The sequence below is a fragment of the Lutzomyia longipalpis genome, chromosome 3, assembly GCF_024334085.1.
Source record: "Lutzomyia longipalpis isolate SR_M1_2022 chromosome 3, ASM2433408v1".
Lineage (NCBI taxonomy): Eukaryota > Metazoa > Arthropoda > Insecta > Diptera > Psychodidae > Lutzomyia > Lutzomyia longipalpis.
The window spans coordinates 15,782,923-15,805,722 of record NC_074709.1 but is presented as its reverse complement, the minus strand read 5'-3'; the positions used below and the strand labels follow the sequence as shown (position 1 = coordinate 15,805,722).

The window sequence follows — 22,800 nt, the reverse complement described above, 5'->3', positions numbered from 1 at the left end:
ATTCCTAACTTTTAACCCAGGAGTATAGTTCATAATTTTCGGGAGCGTCGTAATGATTACACAAAGTCTATTAAAATAATACTATTATGAATTGAGTATTAATGAAGAATTTATCTTTTTTGGCTATTTCTAGCACATTTTTCTAAATTATAAAAAAAAACAATACGGATTTTACCTTGAACTTGTACGCAATAAAAAAAATAGAATATTTCAAATTTAGTAATAAAATTCAACACTGTTCCCTTCACAAGCTCATTAAATGCAATATGTAATAAAAAAATATTCCTCTTTTCACTATTGCCAACAAAAATTTTTAACTGATTGTTTTATTAAGTAAATGATTCCCGTGTTCTTACTATTTCTCCATCGACATTCCACCTACAATTTCTCCTATCCACCTCAGAGCGATCGAGTATAAATATGAAAAGGTGGGCGATTGAAGGTATCCAGTGATCGAAGTGACTTCAAACAGTGAACAGTTTTCCTTCTATTAGTGATTTCAAAGAACGAACAAAAAGTTTCAAAATGAAGGTTGTTATTGCTCTGGCTCTTTGCATTGCCTTTGCCGTTGTCCTCGAGGCTGGAATTCCAATCAGCCACACAATGAGGCACGACGATTTTGAGCCCATCAAGGAAGACTGGGTAAAGATTGAACAAGTATAGGAACTAATAACAAAGTTTAAGTGAAAATTTTTGTCTGTAGCACATCCCTAGCTATGAATACAAGTACGGAGTGGAGGACCCAAAGACTGGAGACCACAAAGAACAGTGGGAGCATCGTCATCATGATCACGTCAAAGGTGGCTACTCACTCCACGATGCTGATGGCACACACCGCATCGTTGAGTACACCTCCGACCCAAAGGTAGGCTTAACAATAAAAAAGAACTTAAAGAACTTTGAGAAGATTTAAAGAAATGTCCTTTCTTTCAGACTGGTTTCCACGCCATCGTGAAGACTGAAGGACACGCTAAGCATCCCCTTCACTACGGGATTGGCGGTGGGGTCTGAGATGGATTCTAAGGACTTCTACTGATCTATTTTTCCGTTATACCACAATTGGACAGCAAAGCATTAAGAACATTAATTCATTCCTCCTCAACTCATTTTGTAAATTCCATTATACATGAATTTTAAATTCTCCTAAAATTGAGAATTAGAAAATAAACAAGCAATATGTGATCAACATTTTGATTTATTCTTAATAACTTCCGTTTTAATATTTTTAATCGTCTAATATATTGTTACGATTCGGGTGGGGATCAAGATTCCTTCGCTGGGTTTTGCTGCACGGCGGGTTGAGTGGGCGTAGTAGAAGGGGGGCTCAAAATTGGGCCGTCTCTCCTCCTCTTCTTTCCTTCCTTCTCTCCTTTTTCTTCCTTCCTCTTTCCATCACCTGTCCCTGCTTTTAATCTTTTTAATCCTCCTTTCCTTCCTTTTCCGGCTCCTGATTTTCCTTCTGTGGAAATAAATGGTTTTTCCTCATCTCTTCCCCACCCTTAACTCCTCTTCCTCGAGGGGCGCCTCGTCCACATGCCCCTCCCCCCTCCTCAGCCACTCGGCCAACATGGGGCCCCAGAGGGCCACAATGTAGAGCCCGGACGGCCTCCAATGGAATTCGAAGAGGGGCCCATCTGTGCTACAGAGGGCCATACACTCCAAAAATAATAGGGGGGAAAAAGGGGGGGTGGTACTTACTGCTGCACGGTGTGATCGTTTTCGCGTGTCATCCCAAACTGCTCTCGATCACACCGTACAGGGGATTTATATTAGGAGGGACGAAGTGGCGCTGAGCCGAAGTTTATGGTGATCTTTATGGTGAAAAAATCGCCACAATATTTTTTTAATAGGTATAATTCATAGATTTTCTTTGAAAATCCAACTAGTTTTTTAAACAAAATTACTCCAAAAAGTAATTTTAAAGATCGCTTAGGCATTCCTTATTATCAAAAGGCAGCTGAACGAGCTTGACTAATGAAGTCATTAATTCCTTATATTAATGACTATAGCATGATTAATATCCAAAGCATATTATACACATTTTATTAAGATTTATTTACCAAGTTTTCAGTCATTTCGTTTATCTAGTAAAATTTAAAATTTTCCCAGAATTGAGTTTTTAATCGTTACGCTGTTATGAACATACGAAGTGCAAATCTTTTGGAAACTTGTTTCCATCACTTGCATCATTATATGTAATACCTATTTAAAACAAATATCACATACAAGCTAAAGATCATAATATCGCGATGAAAAACATCGGAAACGAAGCCAAAGAATAAAAGCACTCCTTTTCTGCTCAATAGCGACGTTTCGTCAAATTTATTGACATACTCAGGTTCTATTAAAGGACATAAACAATTCTATGTCAATACAATTATATTTTTTCGTGAAGTTTTGGTGAAGTTTTTTTGGATCGTTCGCTTGAATGCTCAACAAAACATAAGATTGATTAACCAATAATTGATCTCAACGTGTTGAAAAAAAATTAAAATAGCTTTAAACCAGAGATAAAAATTATTTACAAAATGAAAATATTCCTTTCACGAATAAATAATAATCAAATAAATAATAATACAATCGATATCCTCGACCATATCGAAAAAAATCCTTACAAAAAACTTTTAAAGTGTCAAAAAACATTTTACAGTTTGCATTATATTTTATTCCTCTCATTTCACAGCGATTAAGGAATATTAAAAATAATTTATGAATCTATAAGGAGGGCTGAACAGTTAATCATTTTCATAAAAAATCTTATTTGGAAGTACTTAGAATCCTCCTCCGGCCCCACCGCCAATTCCGTAATGAAGTGGATGCTTGGCATGTCCTTCGGTCTTCACGATGGCGTGGAAACCAGTCTGAAAGAAAGGACATTTCTTCAAATCTTATCTAAGTTCTTTATGAATTTTGTTTTTTTTTTATTGTTAAGCCTACCTTTGGGTCGGAGGTGTACTCAACGATGCGGTGTGTGCCATCAGCATCGTGGAGTGAGTAGCCACCTTTGACGTGATCATGATGACGATGCTCCCACTGTTCTTTGTGGTCTCCAGTCTTTGGGTCCTCCACTCCGTACTTGTATTCATAGCTAGGGATGTGCTACAGACAAAAATTTTCACTTAAACTTTGTTATTAGTTCCTATACTTGTTCAATTTCTACCCAGTCTTCCTTGATGGGCTCAAAATCGTCGTGCCTCATTGTGTGGCTGATTGGAATTCCAGCCTCGAGGACAACGGCAAAGGCAATGCAAAGAGCCAGAGCAATAACAACCTTCATTTTGTAACTTTTTGTTCGTTCTTTGAAATCACTAATGGAAGGAAAACTGTTCACTGTTTGAAGTCACTTCGATCACTGGATACCTTCAATCGCCCACCTTTTCATATTTATACTCGATCGCTCTGAGGTGGATAGGAGAAATTGTAGGTGGAATGTCGATGAAGAAATAGTAAGAACACGGGAACCATTCATAATCATGAATAAAAAAAAAATGAGAGGAAGCTTTCATTAATTTTGTAGCAGTTTTCATTTATAATATTGGAAACAAAACAAGATACAGTCAAGTATTGGTTAGCGTCACATAGTATGTACTCTCCTCACCCATTAATAATAATTAGAAGAAAGACGCTAACCAATACCTGACTGTATAGTGAGAAAAAAGTCGAAAAAATTTTTAAAAATAGTTTCTCTTCCTAAAAGTCAAAAATTACAGGAAAGAAAGACTTATATCACATCAACGAATCATCAGATATAAAAGATTTTTCTCTCAGAAAATTTTGATTCTTCCAATGTCAAAAAGAAAAATTTATTTAGTTTTTGGTTTTTAAATAAGAGTAATAAAATTGTGGGAAGAGCATGTCCTATATCGATCCCAATTTAATTGAGAAATGGAAATTGATTTAAATAGTTTAATAATATTCTCCATCATCGTAATAGTCTCCAAAGCCGTAGTAATCTTCTTCCTCTTCTTCTTGATGGCCCTGATCTTGGGCAGCTTGTTCTGTACCACCAGTTCCACCAGTAGCGCCAGTAGCACCTGTAGCGCCAGTATTGCCGGTGCTTCCACGATTTTTGCCAAAAAGTCCTCCACGTCCTCCCTTTTGTACTTGGGCAACATTCTTTGAAAAAATGTAATTTTTAAATTATTAATTTTCAATTAAGAGTTTTTTTAGAACTTACCCTTGATCCAGCAGCTTGTTCATCAACTCTTCTAATAGCATAGTATCCACCTGGATATCCAGCACCGACATAGTATCCAGCACCGGCTCCACCAGTTGAATATCCTGCACTGGCCCCAGCCCCTCTATGTCCTGCACTTACTTTACCACCTGTATGTGAGACGCGATGCCCTTTCGAACCTTTATGGCCACCAGCTGAGGCACCAGCTGAAGCACCACCAGCTGAGACACCAGCTGAAGCACCACCACCTCCACTGCCACCGTGAGATTCCTAAAATGTTCATTCAACCAATTAAAGATTAAATAGAATAAAATGAATACTATAAGAAATTTCATACCTCAGATTTGCTGTCTGGAGCAGCGATAACAATGGCAAAAGCCACACAGAGAATCACAACCAGAAAAACTTTCATTTTGGCGATTTAAAATGAGAATTGAAGAATTTATTGAAGTGTTGAAAATTCTTTGATTTGAAGGGTTCTTCCTCGTAGTAAAGCTCTTCTATCACTGGATACTTTTCATGAATTTCCAACTGATTTATATACTATGGCAATAAAACCATTGAAGGAACTGCGAAACAATGCGTATTTGCGTATACAACCGAATCGACTAAAGAATGAGATAAAGCGAGTTCTAAATTAATTATAAGTTTACATAATGCGTAAATATGCAAGAAACCAAACAGACCATTATAAAGAGAACAAGATTCGATGTCAAACCATGGAACAACTATAAGCCTCTTTTGATGCATAATTTTCAAGGTAAAGCTTTAAAATTAATTGATTAATTTTTTTAATAAGAAAGAAAAGAAAATTTAATTGAATGCAGTGAATTCTTTAACGGAAAAAACCAAGGCTTTTCACATGCGACAAACGGAAATTTCTTTTTTGTTATTCTTTCTATGGTAGGATAAGAAAAGAAATACGGGTAGCGCTATATGATATTCCGCACCCTCATCCCACTATACCACCTTAAAAATCTTTCTTTGAACTTTATTACAATTAAGTGATTAAATAACGAAGTTTATTGTTTGAATTTTTTTGAGCATGTTTTGCAGATATTTTCTATTTTTAACTTTCATTATCCTCGCTAATATGGAGCGATACAAAATCGCTTTTTCTCCATGAAATATTTGTCGCCTAAGCAACAGAAACAAGGGATTCTTTTTTTTTCTATTAAATACTCCAAAGAACTCTACCTATTCATTCCAGTAATAACCCCTTCTCGTCCTTCCAAATATTTAAAACAAAATATCGTTTCTTCCCAAGCTCTTAAAAAATGAACTTGCTCCGTGTCATTTGGAGCTAGAGTTAACTAGTAAAAAAGAAAATAAATCAGCAATTTTTTTGTAGGCTATATAGATCCGGAAGGAATCCAACAGTCGTACAATTTTAAAGTGTAGAAGAAGAAGAAGAATTTTTTTGTAATCAATATTATTTTTCTTTTCAATAACAGAAACTATAAAAAAATCGTTCAAATGTTTTTAAAAAAGAAAAAAAGTCATTAAATTCCAATGGATAAGACTCGGTCAAAGAAATAAATCACGGCTTCGCTGAAAACCGAATTCAGTCAGTATTACCAATCTTGATCGTCCCAAAAAAAATTTAACGCTATGTATGTCGGTATATTTTAACGAATTATATGTAGTTTAATATTAATTACAACTACTACACTGTAAATCAAATTTTCGTTATCATTACTAAAACTGGAACTGACTGGACTTTAGGAGAAATTTACTAAAGAATTTCTACTAAAATTTTAGTAGTTGCCCAAAACGAAAAATTTTTGTACGGTAAACAGAAAATTAAGCTATGTCTGCTATAATGCTTTACATCTTTATACTACTAAAGTTAAGGAATGCCAGCAGAGGTTTTAGTGGACATAACTATTAATTATAAATTCTTGGATTACTAAAGTTTAGCTATGCCAACTAGAAATCCAGTTTTTATGAATAAAAAATTTAAAAATTTAATTTTTATAAAAAAATCTGTATTTTTTATATTTCATTTTACTTCATGTTACATTTTCATTTAAATTAAAGGTATACTAGGTATATATTTAAAGGTATAGGGGAGGGCGGGGCTGATAAAGTCACTTAAGGGTTTGGAAAAAGCCTAAAATATCATATTTCCTAGCTAGATAGAATAAAATGATCTGAGAAAGAGTTATAGGGCAGTAAATCTTCTAAGGAAATGAGCTATACATTTCGCTTTATCTGTTTGGAAAATATGATATTTTGAGCTTTTTCTAAACCCTTAAGTGACTTTTTTAACCCCGCTCTCCCCTACTTAAATTTTAATTTACGTTTAGAAAACAATTTGTTAAAAAAATGAAGCCTTTTGAACTACATCAATCATATTTTGTGAGATAAATTATTGAACTTTTAATAACATAAAATAATTTTAAAAAAATTGGATGTCCCTTTTACCCTGTTTTATTTAAAAAAAAAAGATAAAATAAAAAAGACAATGTGTTTAGTGGAGTTGGGCAATTTTTTTATGTAGTGTCCACAACATTCAGCGTCATTTTCTTCCAAAGTTCCCCTCTTCATAGAATCGAGAAAGTTCTGCTTTTTATGTCAGTTGACGAAATCTGTTAAATAAGTTACATTAAATTTAATTTTCTGAATTACATTTGTCTTAATTTTATGAAAAATGATTTTACCGTTAAACTTCATTTCTCGTGAATTAATTTCCTCTATCATATTTTAATCGTTTACGTTTCTCAAACCCCTAGTTTCATGGCTACAAGAGTAACTTTCGGGGACTTTTTATTTAGTTTTTATTTGGAATTAGGAAAACGAAAGAAATATTATTTAATTTTATGTGATTTATTATATGGAAAATAAAGTTGAAAAAAAAATCAGGAAACATTGGAAATACGAGGCCGCTGATCACAAATTTTAGGTAAGATACTTTTTTTTATAACTATGATGTCTTGAAATTTAGAAGTAATTTCCACGGTATCGGCCGTAGCGTCCTCCGTAAGATCCGGAATTGGCGTAAAGTCCAGGACGTCCGGAACCAAACTATAACAGAAAATAAATTAATAAATTGAACTACGTACATATGTATATGTGATCAAATAATCTATACTGACCCTTGGTCTTATGCCACTGTAGTAACCAAGTCCAAGCTGACCTGGACCTCCAGTTATCCATCCTCCTCTCAGACTTCCACTCTTTGGATCCCGTACATTGTAGCGGTAACCATATCTGATGGCTGGTACGTCCTACAAGAGTTATTAACAATGACTTTATTATGTACATATTTAAAAAAAAAATGTTATAACTTTACCCAATCATCTTCAATGGAATTGCTATCTTGAGCACTGATGACAGCAGTAAAAGCTATGAAGAGAGCCAAAACGAGAATAAACTTCATTCTTTAAGGTTTTATTAAGTATTTAGAGGCTAATGAAGAATTCACAAATGAAGTGTTGACTCTTTAAAAATAACTTATTAACTGAATGATTCCCGTCCACTCATTCGTCTTTTTTTATATCATTCTAAACTTGTTCAACCGATAAAATTCTTAGGGAAAGCAAGACAAGTATTCAGACCAAATTGTTATTAATACTTCATAAATGGGGGGAAGACTAACTATGTGTGAATTTACGTTAATATTGGCCGATATTGCTATCAATAATCATTTTCGCCCATGCATTTCAAGGTAGTGTTCGTTTTAGTTATTAAAATGTTGGAAAAAGTGTTCTAAATTCTTTCACGTAATACAACTTGAATGAATTGAACATGATCTATTTATATTAAAGACTAATAAAACATTTTATTTCATCATTTAGTATTCTAAAGAATTCTCTATAAGTAATTCGAAGAATAGTGGAAGTGTTTTAAATACCATTATTTTTATTACATTAAAAAAAATTATAACCCCTGTGCTACCTTTTGTGATTAAGCATACACCACACAATAGTCATACATATTTTCCAACTATATTTTATCGAAATTAGAGTCGCAATAAAAACTTAAAAAAATATTAAGTACCTAAGTTAATACATTTAATGTTTTTTTATTTAAATTCCTGTCCTATTTAATTTAACAAAAAATGTTTTTAACTGCATGCGTATAGTTACCTACGTTATGTATTAAAAAAATATAAAACCAATGTAATGTATACTTCATCCATGTTACAATATATACTAACAAACTATTATTACTACTCTTGAAATATTTATAGTATTTCCAAAATTATCTTGAAAATTTATTGGAACTTTATAATCAAATACCAATTCCTGAAATGATTCCTCGGTCGCTGAATAGGATTGTTGGATTTATTTTAATCTTGATAGTTATCTGAGAATACTACTAAAATTTATCATGTTTAAAAGAACATAAAAAAAAATATTTTCATAAAATATTTAAAATTTTAATAACGATAAGTATAGTGCAATTGAAAGTCTGAGCCAGTATAATAAATTATTTTTCAAAAATGGGTTAATTGACAATTGAAGAGAATTAAAATAATGCGAGAGAATTAACGATTATACATATTTTGAACAAAACATGAGCTGTATTTAAGTTAAATTTTCCAAATAAAAAATTTATGGTAGTATTTATTATGGTTTGTCAAAAAGAGCTCTATTGAAATAAAAAAAAGTTAAGGCACAAAAAGTTTTTTCCGGATCTTTTGCAATATATTATGCCATATTGTGCTTTAGAATCTATATTTTGACGTTAGATCTTGATAAGGAAATAAGTAGGTACGTGATTTTCTGTAGAATACAAAAATGCTCTCAATTTCCTTATGACTTACTTACAACACTATGAGAACAATTTTTTTGCAACATGATTTAGTATATAAAGCAGAACCGAAAGTGGGAAATATTCATTTATCAAGTTGCTTTCAAACCGTTTACAATTTTTGATTCAATTCTTTATCTTTTGATTTCTCGCTGTAAAATTCGATAAAATGAAGTTTGCAGTGGTTTTGGCTTTTTGTGTTGCTTTTATAGTGGTTATCGAAGCTCAAAATAACTATAATGATAATAGGGTAAATTCAATGTTTCTATAATTAAATAGAGTTACAGATTAACATAAATTATAATCTCTGACATTTAATAAAGAATGGACCCCCGAGGTATGGACACTACGATATTCATAATCCTGATCGAGATCAGGGGAGACCGTGGCAAAACGACTATAGTGGAAACCAGGGAAGACCCTGGGATGAGGGAAATCGTGATCAAGGTGAAGAGGAATATTATAGTGGTAGTAGAGGTAACAGCAATAGTGGCAAAAACCCAGGAATTGAACCACTTGACCCAAGGGTAAATTTTTGAATCATATCTTCGCCTTATTATCCAGGTATTAAATTTAAATAATTATCCGATTAGATCGGTACAGGACCATTCATTAATACTGGACCACGTGAAGGACGTTACGTGCGTTATCGGGGAAATACTGGAGCTCCAGGAGTTGCCATCAGAGATGATTACTACTAAATTCTAACTCAATTCCATTAAAATCTCTCTGAAAACTTGTGATTAGCGGACACATTAAGTGTTTCCTTTATTTTTTTAATCATAACATCTCATCATATTTATTAATTAAATTTACTGAAACGACTTTTCCATTGTGTTTCTCATGCTGTTTAACAACTTAAAGGCGCCTTTAAAACATTTTTGTAAATATATGTAGACTAGTCAACCCAAGCCCCCAATCACGTGTGAGCAAACTCCATTTTAAGTTATAAAAGAGGGGCGTATATTAGTAGGGGGGATGAATAATACGGTACCCCGAAAAATTTTTGAAATAAAAAAATTCAGTTATCTGACCCTTCAGCAGGTAGAAAATGGAAAATAATCAGTTTTTCTGTGGGGGCGCTATAAAGGGGGGAGGGGGCGGAATCCCATATAGCGCTTGCAACTCGTATTGACCCCCGCTACCCCCATACCAAATTTCATCAAGATCGGCCCAGCCGTTTCGGAGGAGTTCATGTGCCACAGACAGACAGACAAACAAACATTTCAGCTTTTATTAAGATGTTTACCCGTGTATACGTGTTTGTTGGTTTAGAATTTTCCGATTATTTTCCGCTGTACAATTATTCCTTTCAAATAATTCAGCTTAAGTCTCAATGAAAAATGCATTTTAACGACATCTCAATTTTAGTTTGCATAGAGTCTCATGTAAGGTAAGACCTTAAATTTTCTATTTCAAAATACCTATAAAAATTAATTGAAATTTCTAAAGTTCCTCTGAATAATTTTCTATCAATTTTTTCTGCTAAAAATGCGCAAAAATTGATTTTTATGACTCATAAAAACCAAGCTGATAAATTAAATTACGAGCTCATAGCTGCGATGATTCCTCCATGAATATTCATGGGAACCACAAGAGTATCAAGCAATTGAATTTAGCGATGTGCTTTTGTGTATTTTTGCTCCTGAATTAAATTAAAATTCAAATGAATAATTTAATATAATAAGAGGTGAAATCTAAAATGACTTTTCTTCCTTCCCAAACTTTTAATTTCATCCATCTAGCAAAATTTAAATTTCCCGTTTATGAATTGGTATGGTATATGTACGTACGTACGTACATCTTCTTCTTCTTAATATATAAAGCTGAAAAGTTTGTTTGTGGCACATGAACTCCTTCGAAACGGTTGGGCCGATTTTGTTGAAATTTGGTATGGGGGTAGAGGGGACATATACGAGTTGCAAGCGCTATATGGGATCCCGCCTCCTTCCCCCTTTTATAGCGCCCCCACAGAAAAATTGATTTTTTTCCCATTTTCTTCCTGCTGAAGGGTCAGAAAACGGGATTTTTTTATTTAAAAAAATTTTTCGGGGTATCGTATTATTCATCCCCCCTACTAATATGTATACACCTCCGTTTATAGTTTAAAATGAAATTTGCACACACGTGATTGGGGGCTCGGGTTGACTAGTATACTATAAAATTTATTTTTATGCTAATTATCTGTAAATTATCTCGTGGTGTGTTTAAATTAACTTTTAATTTAATTAGATGAGGTTTTTGTAGGGGTTTTCAGTTTTCAACGTGGAAAATTAAGCCTCTAGGCTGAAGCTACAACCTACATTATTTGCATTAGCAACTGCATAGGTATGCTGTGATTGTTTTCAATCAATTTATAATAAACTTACCGCAGAATTCTGTAATGGACTAGGTTCTCCAAGTAGTTCGTGAAAATTAAAACCAGGGAATAGGAGAGTCATTTACTGATAACAATTCTATTAAAAATAAAGTTGAATAATAAATTACTACATAATCTAACAGAAAACTTAATTTTCGTAAAAAAAAAGTCCGATAATGGGCCTTATTCAGCGACCAAGAAACTCTTGAAATCTTTGAATTTTGCACTGAAATTTCAAGATTTCAAGCGAATTTTAAGAGTTTCTTGGTCGCTGAATAAGACCCAATCTAGACTAAAAATAATTCAAAGGTGCGAGCATTCGGGGCAACCTCATGATGAACTTAATAAATCAAATCCTTTTGTCGAATATGACGAATAATTGAATTTACGATGCAACTGTGTTCAGCTTTTGAACAAAATCTGGCACTAGATTTAGAATATGTTGAATCTTTGGTGGGAGTGGCGCGAATACGTAACACGTAATGGCATATTTGAGCTCCATATACGCTGGAAAATTCCGCATAAGTTAATAGTCACTGAGGCGAGAAACATTTCACACCCTACACGTGAGACAAGTGGATTCTGTCTGGTGCTTTTCCAACACGAAAATCGCACACGAAAGCTTTGACATGCAAATGAGTTGCTCACATATGGAGACTTTTCCCAATGAAGTACGTATACTACACAAAGTTGGCATCGTCGGCATACACCACTGTCGCAGATGTTGGATCAGTACCATCAACACTTTATGTGGGAGTGGGGAAGTAGCTAATGAAGATATTGATTTGTGGCTTTTTGGGGGAAAAGGATTTATCGATGCTGAGCTTTCCAAAAGCTCTCCTACAGGAATAATTCAATTGCTCCTCTTCAGTTGAACGCGATAAATTAAATGCTTCACCCTTCACAACATTCAATCACTTCTCAACAAAATTTAATTAATCCTATGGAAATGTTAGAATTTTAAGGTTTAAATTTCATGCTCTGTGATTTGTATGCTGAAATTCTACATATACACTTTCATTGGAAAATTCCACCTTCGAATTTCTTTACTACGTTTCTTCGAATGAATATTCACTGCAAAACCAATTTTCTAACATATAAATTATATCTCTTTTCATTTCAATTGTACCATATAAGTATTTATAACAGTCAACCACGATGTCAAGGTGAGAGATGAGGAATTAATTTATGAAATATACGAGCAGCACTTGAGGAAATTTTGTACAAATGTAGCCATCCGAATGGAATTGCGCGCAATGCGAAGCAATATGAGACACTTAAGGAATTCATTACTTTTCCCTCCTATCGCATCACAATAATTCTATTTTGTAAACTGCGTGGATGGGACAATGGTGGAAAATGGGAAAATAAATTAAACTCGAGGACATAATATCATCATACAAACTTCATTATATTTTGTGGTCTATACTTTTTTTCCTATATATTTTTCAGCGATGTTTTCGAAGAAACGTGAAGAATAAACATTTACCATAGAGTTAAAAAAGAAGTTGTCTGCAAAATTATAGAAAAAAGATTAAAGACTACAACAGATATACAAGTTTCTCGAGCAGCGAAATCTTTGGCCAATCAGAAGCGACGATGGGCCACGAAATCCTCGTCGCACTGGAAATTTTTCATCCATCTGTTGTAGTCTTAAGAATTTTTAAAATATTTTATTCATTCAATTTAATGCCAATTTTTATGTCAAGTACATTGTTCAGGAAAAAAAACATTCCAATTAAAAAAAAATTAAATTTTAGTTTATTCAAGTCAAATTAAAAAAAAAGAGAATTTTAGAAAAATATTTAATAATAATAATTTTTAGATTAATAAATTGGATAAATATATAAAACCTCTGAAGGAATAGGTTAATGAAAAGAATTTCCTACTTTAATCGAATTGCCAAAAAGGAATCTTAATATACTATTTATAAAGCTAAAACCTCGCACATAAACTCCTCAGCAACGGCTGTAGGATTCATAATGACCTATAATCCTTTTATAACCTCTTTAAAATAATATCTACAAAAAAAATAATACTCCAAATAATTTAGAATTTCAAATCAAATTATTAATCCATGTAAAGGTCAACTCTACTTATTTAATGGGCGCTTGTTCTTTGATTCTATAGTCGTTTTCTGGATAGAAAATCATATTATAAGGAGATATAAGAAGTGAAACACTTCTACCACAGTGTTCTTTTCCTCTTTGGAAAATTTCCATTGTTACCCCAATGGGACTCTGCGGATGGAAAATAGCTCTATGATACAAATTTATGCTGTATATATGTATTTCTGTGGTAGATAAAGGAATCTTTGGGGAAAACCGCTCCTCATCAAGGTGTCTGGTGGTGAGAAAAAATAATTAACCATCATGAGGAAAAGGTTCTAATGAACTTGAGTGGCGTAAATTTCCAAAATGGACCCCTCCGAAGTAAATGGATGTGTGGTGGAAAAAAGCTACCTCCAAAATGTATGCTGGAAATTGTCAAGAAGTTTGGCTCTCGTTGGATTTAGGGAGCAAGAGCGTCGATTTTAATTTAAATGACTTTGTGGGCGAGGATAATAAACATCACCACGTTTGGGGGACAAGAGGCTTTCCTCCAATGATATTTTATTGCTTTCGCATGCGGTGCTCTCTCTTGGCAAGTTTATACACAGAATGAATGTTGTTGAAGCATTTTACGGTGATTTAGGTGCCATATATAAAGGTATTATTAGTATTCTTCTTTCTGCCTCAAGGGGAGGCTTCATTCTGAGATGGTTGAAAAGCTCTGGAGAGCTTTGAGGAATCAAATGTTATAGGGGCAAATAATTGAAAAATTACGTGCTATGGCAAAATTTTTAGGAGTGTCCGAAATATAGAGAAGAAATCAAGGTGGTTACCTTGGAAAGAAACGCGCGTGAATATAAATAATAAATTCATCGATAGATCAATGAATTAAGTAAATTGCTTGGTCATTTCTTCCACGAGTGCCTTGAATGATTTTCCTGCATGGCATACCTACACTATTTTTAGACACTATTTTAGTGAGGGGGGAGTGTAGACCACTTTATGATGAAGGATTCCACGTGTCAGGGAGACCATTTCTGGCACTTCATTCACCCCACACTCCCACACCGACAGAGAGACATTCCATACAACATTGCTGGAGCGAGTGCAATTTCCGAATATGGCACTGACATGCTTTTGTCGGTGATGGTTAGTTGGGTGTGCACCATTAGTGAAAATTTGCACAACAGCAATTTCATTGTGGCTTTCCATAAGCAGAAACCACAAATTTTCCAACATGGCTCAACAAGAGCCCATCGTCGTGTTGGAGAACTAAATAAATTTGCCACGACAGCGGCGGTTGAATATAGCATCGTAGGGCACAAAGGCAAAGTCCCTAAACTCCATGGGAGGTCACAAATTATCTTAAGGCACCCCACCCTATGAAATATATACTGCCTATCTATAATTGAAAAATTCATCTAGCATCACATAATTTGAATTAAATAAAAATTATGCAAAACAGATTAAAAAATTGTTGATCCATAAAGAAGGTGAAGAAAAAAAAACTTAAATAAAAATAAATAAATTACAAATTAATCAGTTTAATTTCTAAAACCTTCGATTACTCAGAGATCTTTTTTAATTTAAAACGATTGTAAATATTAATGTACATAATAGCAAATTAACAAAATATTTCATCAAAATTCTCTAAATATACTGAAAGCATTACAATATATTTACAATATTACTAATATAATAGAAACATTCAGTCAATGAATGGTGAAATAGGAAATTTAAATAATTATTCTGGTTTCACTTTGAATGTTATGAAATATAAAACTACAAATGAAATTAAATAAATTAGTATTTCACTGATTTAAATTTATATAATTTACGATTGTTTGTTGCATTACCTAAAAATAGAAATTTCTTTTTATGTACTCCCAAACGAATTGTTTAAGTTCTTAAATTCTTCTTGTTACACTGTGAGGTATAAAAAGCAGAAGAACTGCAGTGGAAGGTATTCAGTCATCGAAGAGTCTTCGAAGATTAAACAATTCAGTGAAGAATTAAAAAAGAAAAAGAAAGTAAATTCAGAATGAAGGTCATCATTATTCTAGCTCTCTGCATTGCCTACGTGTTGATTGTCGAGGCCGGAATCCCTATCAGTCACACAATGCGACATGATGACTTTGAGCCTATCAAGGAGGGCTGGCACATTCCCAGTTATGAATACAAGTACGGAGTGGCGGATCCGAAAACTGGAGACCATAAAGAGGCCTGGGAGCATCGTCATCATGATCACGTCAAAGGTGGTTACTCACTCCACGATGCTGATGGTACACACCGTATCGTTGAGTACACTTCCGACCCAAAGGTAGGCCTAACAATAAAAAAGAACTTAAAGAAGATTTAAAGAAATGTCCTTTCTTTCAGACTGGTTTCCACGCCATCGTGAAGACTGAAGGACACGCTAAGCATCCCCTTCACTACGGGATTGGCGGTGGGGTCGGAGGTGGATTCTAAAGATGTCTTCCTTTTTTATAATCCAACATCCTAACACCAAGATTAACTCCTCTTCCTTAAAAACAAAAGACAAAATGTAAATAAAAAACCAAATACAAAAAATACTTTAAAAAAAAAGAAGATAAATTGAGTATCTTTTACACCATAACACCATAATAAACCTGCAATCTATTTTTGAAAAGAATAAGGATAACTAACTAAAATTCTAACTATGAGACCATTATTTTACTTGATTTTTACCTCTTTTTTCTTTAATTTTCTTTCACTTTTCTTTAAATGACTTTTCTTGGCAACTATCTGAGGCATAACTAATTTTTTCCAAAAATATAGGGGAGGGGGATGTTTTTAGGGATCCTTATTCTTTTCAAAAAGAGAATCCCCCTATAGAAAAACCCGCATGATCACAGAATTCCCGGAATTCAGACGTTCGACGATTCCCAAACAAAGACACAATTGAGTAAGTTAGGAAATTTTGAAAAATTGAAGGAAATGAAAAATTGTAATTATAAAGAATATTTATAAGAAATGTTAATAAAAATTCCAGCCACGCACTGAGGAAGACGCACAGAAGCGTCGAAAGCTCTGCCCCCTAAAATTGAAAGGATGCGTTTGGGTTGACCTACCGTCCCTTGGCTGACACAATCGGAAGGATTTATCCTACACCAACAAAAAATAAAAAATAATAATATTTTTGAATAATAAAAATTAATAATTTGACATTGTTCATCAGCTCTCTCTCGCAATTGCAAATCATTGAAATCATAAAATAAAAATTAATATTTACCTTCGTACTTTCATTATAAACATGATTGGTAAAAGGACTTGGGCCTGAACATTACAAATATATGTACATAAATTCCACAATGTAGCGTCGTTAAATATTTGTTTTGTGGGGTACAATGTTGAAATTAATTGCACAACCTCATATGCGATTGTGTTAAAATGAAAAACAAATAATATGTCGGATAAAATATTCATGTCTGTGTCGGCAGCTAAGTGGATCAATAAGTCAATTGATCAATTTTATGTAACATGGGTAGGATGTAATAAAGGAACAGTTCCCTCTACATATTCCATATTTTATTGTCTTAATAAATTCCTCAACACGACAAAAGCTGTTTTATCTGATGCAATGGAAAATTTCTCGCATAACCCAATACTCCATGTAATTCATTTGTCCCAGGGCTTGAAAATTTATTGATATGACCATTTTCCCGGAAAATTCATAAAAAGAGATTTTTCATTAAATAATTTCTCCGAATTTGCCGTTTCCGTCAAAATATACATTCATTTCATTTTCATGATAGCTTCAATGAAATAAAAACTGCAATGGAAAACGCATTTTTTTTTTATTTATAGGGATGCTTTAAATCACGGCGAAGGGATGCAGGTCAAATTAAATCGTGTGAATCGATGGATGCCTTTTCCATGTAGAGTGTGTGTATGGATTTATTTTCGAGGTCTTTGAGCTTTTAAAAGCTTTGTAATCCACTTTGAAGAAAGTGTAAATGAAAGTTCTCATACAGTATTTTGTGTGCTACCCCTCATTCCGTAACCCCAAATTTATGGAGTAATTAATGGAAATAACTTTCCTGGCCAGTGAAAAAGTTAAAAGCTCCTTTTCTCCCTCCAGTTTCAGAATGTAATACACATAGAATATGTAGAATTTCACTCTATTTTACCACCGTCACTTCAATAAATTCTTCCCTATTTCCTGGATTTTGTATTTAATTAAATTACACTGACTGTAACACATTAAATGACGATTAAGTTACACAAATAAAAAGCACCAAGCATAAACTATTTTATTACCTTTTCCTTGTTTAAAAAAAAAGAAGAATTTAGTAGTAGAAATATTTTTGACAAGTAAAATAGTTGAGATCCAACTCATTACTTCTGACGTAGGAGTTAGTAAATCTCAAATCTTGAGAAATTAATAAAGATGGAATAGATTAAAGACAAATTATATGTGTTGAGATTACTTATTCTTTTTTTGTTGTTTAAATAAAGATAAATAATTCATTTAAAAACCATCTAATTCAAAAAATTGAGCCATGAATTTATCGACTTTATCCTTTCATTTCAAGAACAACATTAAGATTAAAACAAAATGTTTTTTAGTTTATCGCAAAGTTCATGGCGTTCAGGATATAAAACAATGCATAATTTTCATCAAAAATAAAATGTTATTAATTCATTTCATAAACTTGTTTTGCTCTCTAATCCATTGGTTATCTCTATTATCCCATATTCATTTCTCATTTTTCCTCTTAATTTCCTACATTTATTTATTTATTAATTATCGTTTTAGCTTACTACTAAACTGCACCTTACTAGAAACATACTTACTTTTGAATAAAAAAAAAAGTTACTTAAATTTAAAATTATCTGCTAAAAAGATAAGTAGATTAACATTAGCTGAATAGTGAGTCAGAGAACTATAATAAATGATTTTGAGTAATTTTAATTATTTTAAATTATGGAATGTAGTTCGAATAACGTCTTAAGTACGACAATGGAATCCTTTGCACTATTAACACACCTGTTAATCCCTATTTAAGTCATAAATACCCAATTACTGTGTCATTAGCAAGCTCTGTAAAGACAAACATGAGTTCTACCTCCTAAAAAGCTTAGGCTACATGGGTGGGGTGTGAGGCGAAATTATCTTAATTGTAAGCAAAACTCTTGAAATGTTTATGAGGTCTTATAGACATATTTCTCCCAGGAAAATTCTCCTGTTAATGGCGGCCCCATTTTGGATCTGGATAAGAAATTAATGAGCCAAATAAAAATTGCACAGACTCCCTGCGAGTCATAAAGTTATTCGCTTTTCTCATTTATAACGAAATTTGTGTGTCTGACTCAGCTAAAAGATCCTAAAGCAGCATCAACAGGTTTTGTGTGTTTTCTGCCTCTATACGAAGTCAATAAATCTCAGAGAGATTATATGTATATGATGGGGTGTGAGAGAGGCGAAAGCATCTCAATCATGTGAAAAATTGTCTCGAATTTTCATGCCCTTGCAGAGGAATAAAAACATAATATAACGTATATAAGTCATCGTCATTTCTCATGTAATCACTGGCATTTGTTAGCTCCCGAGAGAGTGTTTAAAAATGCGTTTGCCGGAGGAAAAGCTCAAGAGATGACATTTAATTGCCAAGGTAGGGCGATGAGACCCTGAAATATTGCCGAGGGTGGGTTGTGTTGTGGGGGATGCGTGGTTGGGTTGTCATGGGGCAACGCAGCTAGCTCTATAGAGGCGGGTGAGTGCCGGGAAAATTTTGAAGGGCGAACTTTGCTTTGCGCAATGATGCATTGGTTTCCTAACGGAGCGCGCCTCCCACACGGCAATGACCAAATAACCTATTTTCGCAACGAAGAAACAGGTCAGGGACTTCCCAAGCACAGGCACAGGGACTCCTCTACGCATATCCCACGTCATTCATTGGTCTCCTCCACCGACGATCTTCGTTGGCATGGCACCCAGAGAGAGAGAGAGGAGCCCAGGAAAATTGATATAAAATCTAGGGGGCACACTTTTCTCATATGATAAGGTAATATCTCTCTCTGTGTTTGATGTGTTATTACATCAATGTATATATATAAGGTACATACATTTTGCATACATACATATGTATATAAACACTTGAAAAGAGTGAATTTTTCTGGAAAGTCTCTTGCATGGATTTTCATATGAATTCTACGGAATATGATATATCTATGTAAACTATATAAAACTGATTACGGTATAGAAGGAGAACGATGCCGAAATTAAAATTAGCTTCTCATCACAATATTAAACCTATATGTAACCCACTGATTTTTCATTTTCAAGTCTAAAAAAAAAACATTCCCAGAATTTCCCTTCCACACTTTCACATAGTTGAAAATAATATTTCGTAATTTTCAATTTTATTTATGGACGCTAAAATAAAGGCAATAGAAAATCCTCATAGCGGTGTAAGGAACAGCAAATCTGCATTGCTTCAAGTGTAATTAAATACTCTCTCAAATGACATCACACAAAATGACAAAATGCGTGGGAGTTATTAAGCTTTTTCGAGTGATTCTCCCAGCGAGAATTTCACAGTGTGTAATTAACTCCCATTGAATTGTTTTTCCTACGCTGTACTACAAATGCTAATGATTCCCCAAGCATCCGCCCTCTGCTTTAGCCAGGAATTTCCATTAAGTCTATTTTGGGTGTTGGAGTTACCAAAAAGCTCTCGTTCTACCCTCAACAAGTTAGCAAATACGCCTAGTTGTGAATTAAAATTTCTTCCTCATTCATAAGATTTTCTCACAAGAAATTTAGTAAAGGCGCATTGCTATGTATGAAATTATGTAGTGTGAAATAAATTATATACATATATACAGGGTAAGGTATTTTCGTAATTAGATAGTTCATCATAGTATAATCAAAAAAACAATTTAAAAAAGAAAGAAACGAATAAAAAAAAAGTCCGTCTTAAGATTTTAAGTCAGTTTTTTTTAAGTATGACCATTGTATAACAATTTAATATAGTAATACAATCTCTGAAGGGATGAAAAAATCCAAGAGTTCCGTACCTTCCTCTTTTGAGGGGAACGTAGATGGCGCGCGAACTGGTGCAAATTCGGGGGTAAGTGAAATGCAAGGAGGACCTTCCTCCCATTCACAAGATCATTTGCTTTCGAGCGCTCATGGTGATCACTTAAAGGGTCGCATGAGCTGAGCGTTTTTTCTATATGGACTTTTTTCTATATGGACTTTTTTCTGTATGAACTTTTTTTTTGTACCTACGGTGAGTGGGTTGCAGAAGAGGTGCACAAAAAAGGGCTGAAGGAAGAAAAATGTACACGGAGTTGAGTTCAGATCTTGCAACATTTTTGGTTGTACATGAGTGGGAATGAACAGAAATACATTTTCTTTCCCTTTTGCACAATGAGATCTTCCAAAGTCTTGAAGAACACAAATTTTGTCTTTTCGAGCAAAATTCTGCCTCAAACACGCTAGCTCATTCGAGACGAGCTGATATTGTTACTAACGAATTTAAAATACTCAATATAAACTTTTATTTACTTTTTTTTTATTTTTTAGAAGTTTTTTCAATCTCTTTTTAAGTCAACTTTGAATCAAAAATTTACTTTTAAAGGTTAGTAAAATAAAAGAAAAAAAATTAAATTAAAAAAATTGAGTTGATTGAAATATAATAATTAATCAATATTTGGCTAGACCAGAGTAATATAAATTCTAATTGTCGGTTTAACGAACAAAGTAAACACAATCTTTTATACTTTTCAGCGATGATTCGGCATATTTTTTGTCGCATCTTTAGGATTTATAAGTGTGAAATCGTATGGATTATCGGACAGAAAAATTTATATAATAAATAAATTAGAAAAATTGGTGCTCACGATCTGACGTCTGGGGCTGGGGCAAATTAAGGCAAGATATTGTCCTCGATAGGTCAATCTAATACGATATTTTCTGTCTTACAATTTTTTAAGGCCATTCGAGGGAATATGAGTTTTTTGAGCATTTCCTATCTTTCCACTTTTGCTTTTCGTGAAAGTCGATGGATAAATATAGTCACCGGTGGGGTAAATTAGGTTAATGATATTTTCCGATATTTGAAATGATTTTTCACCTAAGATATTAATTGCAGTCTCTAATCTAACCTCTCATCTTTTAATTCGTTACAAATCCGTGGTGTTCTAACCACTAAAGTAGAGAATTACACAAATATATCAATCATGGCATTTTTCGAATGGAAGGCTAGAAAATACCTATCTATCTATTAATAAAGAAAGGTCTGTTTTTTTGGTAATCTTCGTGTCTGTACAGCTATAGAAATCTACACCGTTTGACCGATCGCGATGAAATTTGGTGCAGAGGCTCCTTATAACAGGCGATTTCGAGTGGCCGTACTTATTCCCCTTTAAACTCCATTCAAGTACATAGCCTAATTTTTAGATAAAGATTTGAATCTCTATTTGATAATATATTCCGCCACAATAAATTTTTATCTAAAATTTGCAACTAATCCTCGCGAAGCGAGGCGAGGTAAATTGGAGCGAAGCAAGCAACTCCATACTGTTTACATTAGCGACTAAATTCGTCCCAATTGACATGTTCAGGTTAAAATAATTATACTGAGAAATCCCTTTAAGTTAGTAAAAACCACTCATCCGTTTCGTATTCTGCACTACCCAGTTAATGAAGATATATAAAGATTTAAAAAGCGCTAAAAGAAAAATATTTAAGAATATTTTTTTCTTAGCACGCGAAAAGTATTTTTGGAAGCCTCAAAAAAATTCTTTTTTTATTCTTAAAATATTAATCTGACTATCTTTCCAACATATGATGTACTCGATGTACTACTTCAAACACAATTATAAATCCTAAATTCCAAGTAGCACTATGCTGAAACATCGCTGAAAATTATAAAAAGTTTTGTTCACTTTGTTTTTTAAACGCCTTAACCCTCCGTACTGTGACCAAAACACTTACGTGCATTACAATGGGGTAGGTGACCGACCCCATAGAATTTTTTGCAAAAAAGCAAAATCTTTCAATCAAATGAGCTTTAATAGACTCCTTGGTACTCCTTAATAAGTCTTTTATCCATTTTGAACACAAAAATAAATTTTTCAATGGATTTTTTGATGATTTTTTTCAATAATTTTTTGAGGTTAGAATCTTCTAGAAAGAGACTAATAGTGACAAAGTGAAGAGAAAATGGAATTTTGACTGTTACAACAATTTTTGAATTCCCTCTTTTTATATTTTTTCCTTATAACTTTTATTCTGGTGGTCGGATTGACCTGAAATTTTTACACAATCTCCTCAGATAACCAAAAAACTTATTTCTCAAAGCTTGGTTCTATATCTCTAAGAACTAAGGCGTAATAATTCGAAATATAGCTCTAGAGTTGGTCACCTACCCCTCATAGTATACGGAGGGTTAAACCCGCAAATAGAATTTTTCTATTATTCT

General features: G+C 33.5%; 3 protein-coding genes across 3 annotated transcripts; 2 read left to right on the top strand and 1 right to left on the bottom strand.

Annotated features, from left to right (window-relative positions):
- Positions 1–228: 228 nt before the first annotated feature.
- LOC129791522 (uncharacterized) lies at positions 229–15,814 on the top strand. Its single transcript, XM_055829681.1, has 5 exons — positions 229–642; positions 704–865; positions 934–1,000; positions 15,409–15,665; positions 15,725–15,814. Exons 1-5 carry the CDS (start codon positions 526–528, stop codon positions 15,812–15,814), a joined length of 693 nt encoding a protein of 230 aa, XP_055685656.1. The 5' UTR covers positions 229–525.
- LOC129793434 (uncharacterized) lies at positions 7,032–7,606 on the bottom strand. The gene is made up of 3 exons (XM_055833444.1): positions 7,473–7,606; positions 7,276–7,407; positions 7,032–7,204 (listed from the first exon to the last, which is right to left on the bottom strand). Exons 1-3 carry the CDS (start codon positions 7,557–7,559, stop codon positions 7,121–7,123), a joined length of 303 nt encoding a protein of 100 aa, XP_055689419.1. The 5' UTR covers positions 7,560–7,606; the 3' UTR covers positions 7,032–7,120.
- LOC129793430 (uncharacterized) lies at positions 9,038–9,759 on the top strand. The gene is made up of 3 exons (XM_055833440.1): positions 9,038–9,185; positions 9,259–9,462; positions 9,529–9,759. The coding sequence occupies exons 1-3, from the start codon at positions 9,105–9,107 to the stop codon at positions 9,634–9,636; spliced, it is 393 nt and encodes a 130-aa protein (XP_055689415.1). The 5' UTR covers positions 9,038–9,104; the 3' UTR covers positions 9,637–9,759.
- Positions 15,815–22,800: the final 6,986 nt, after the last annotated feature.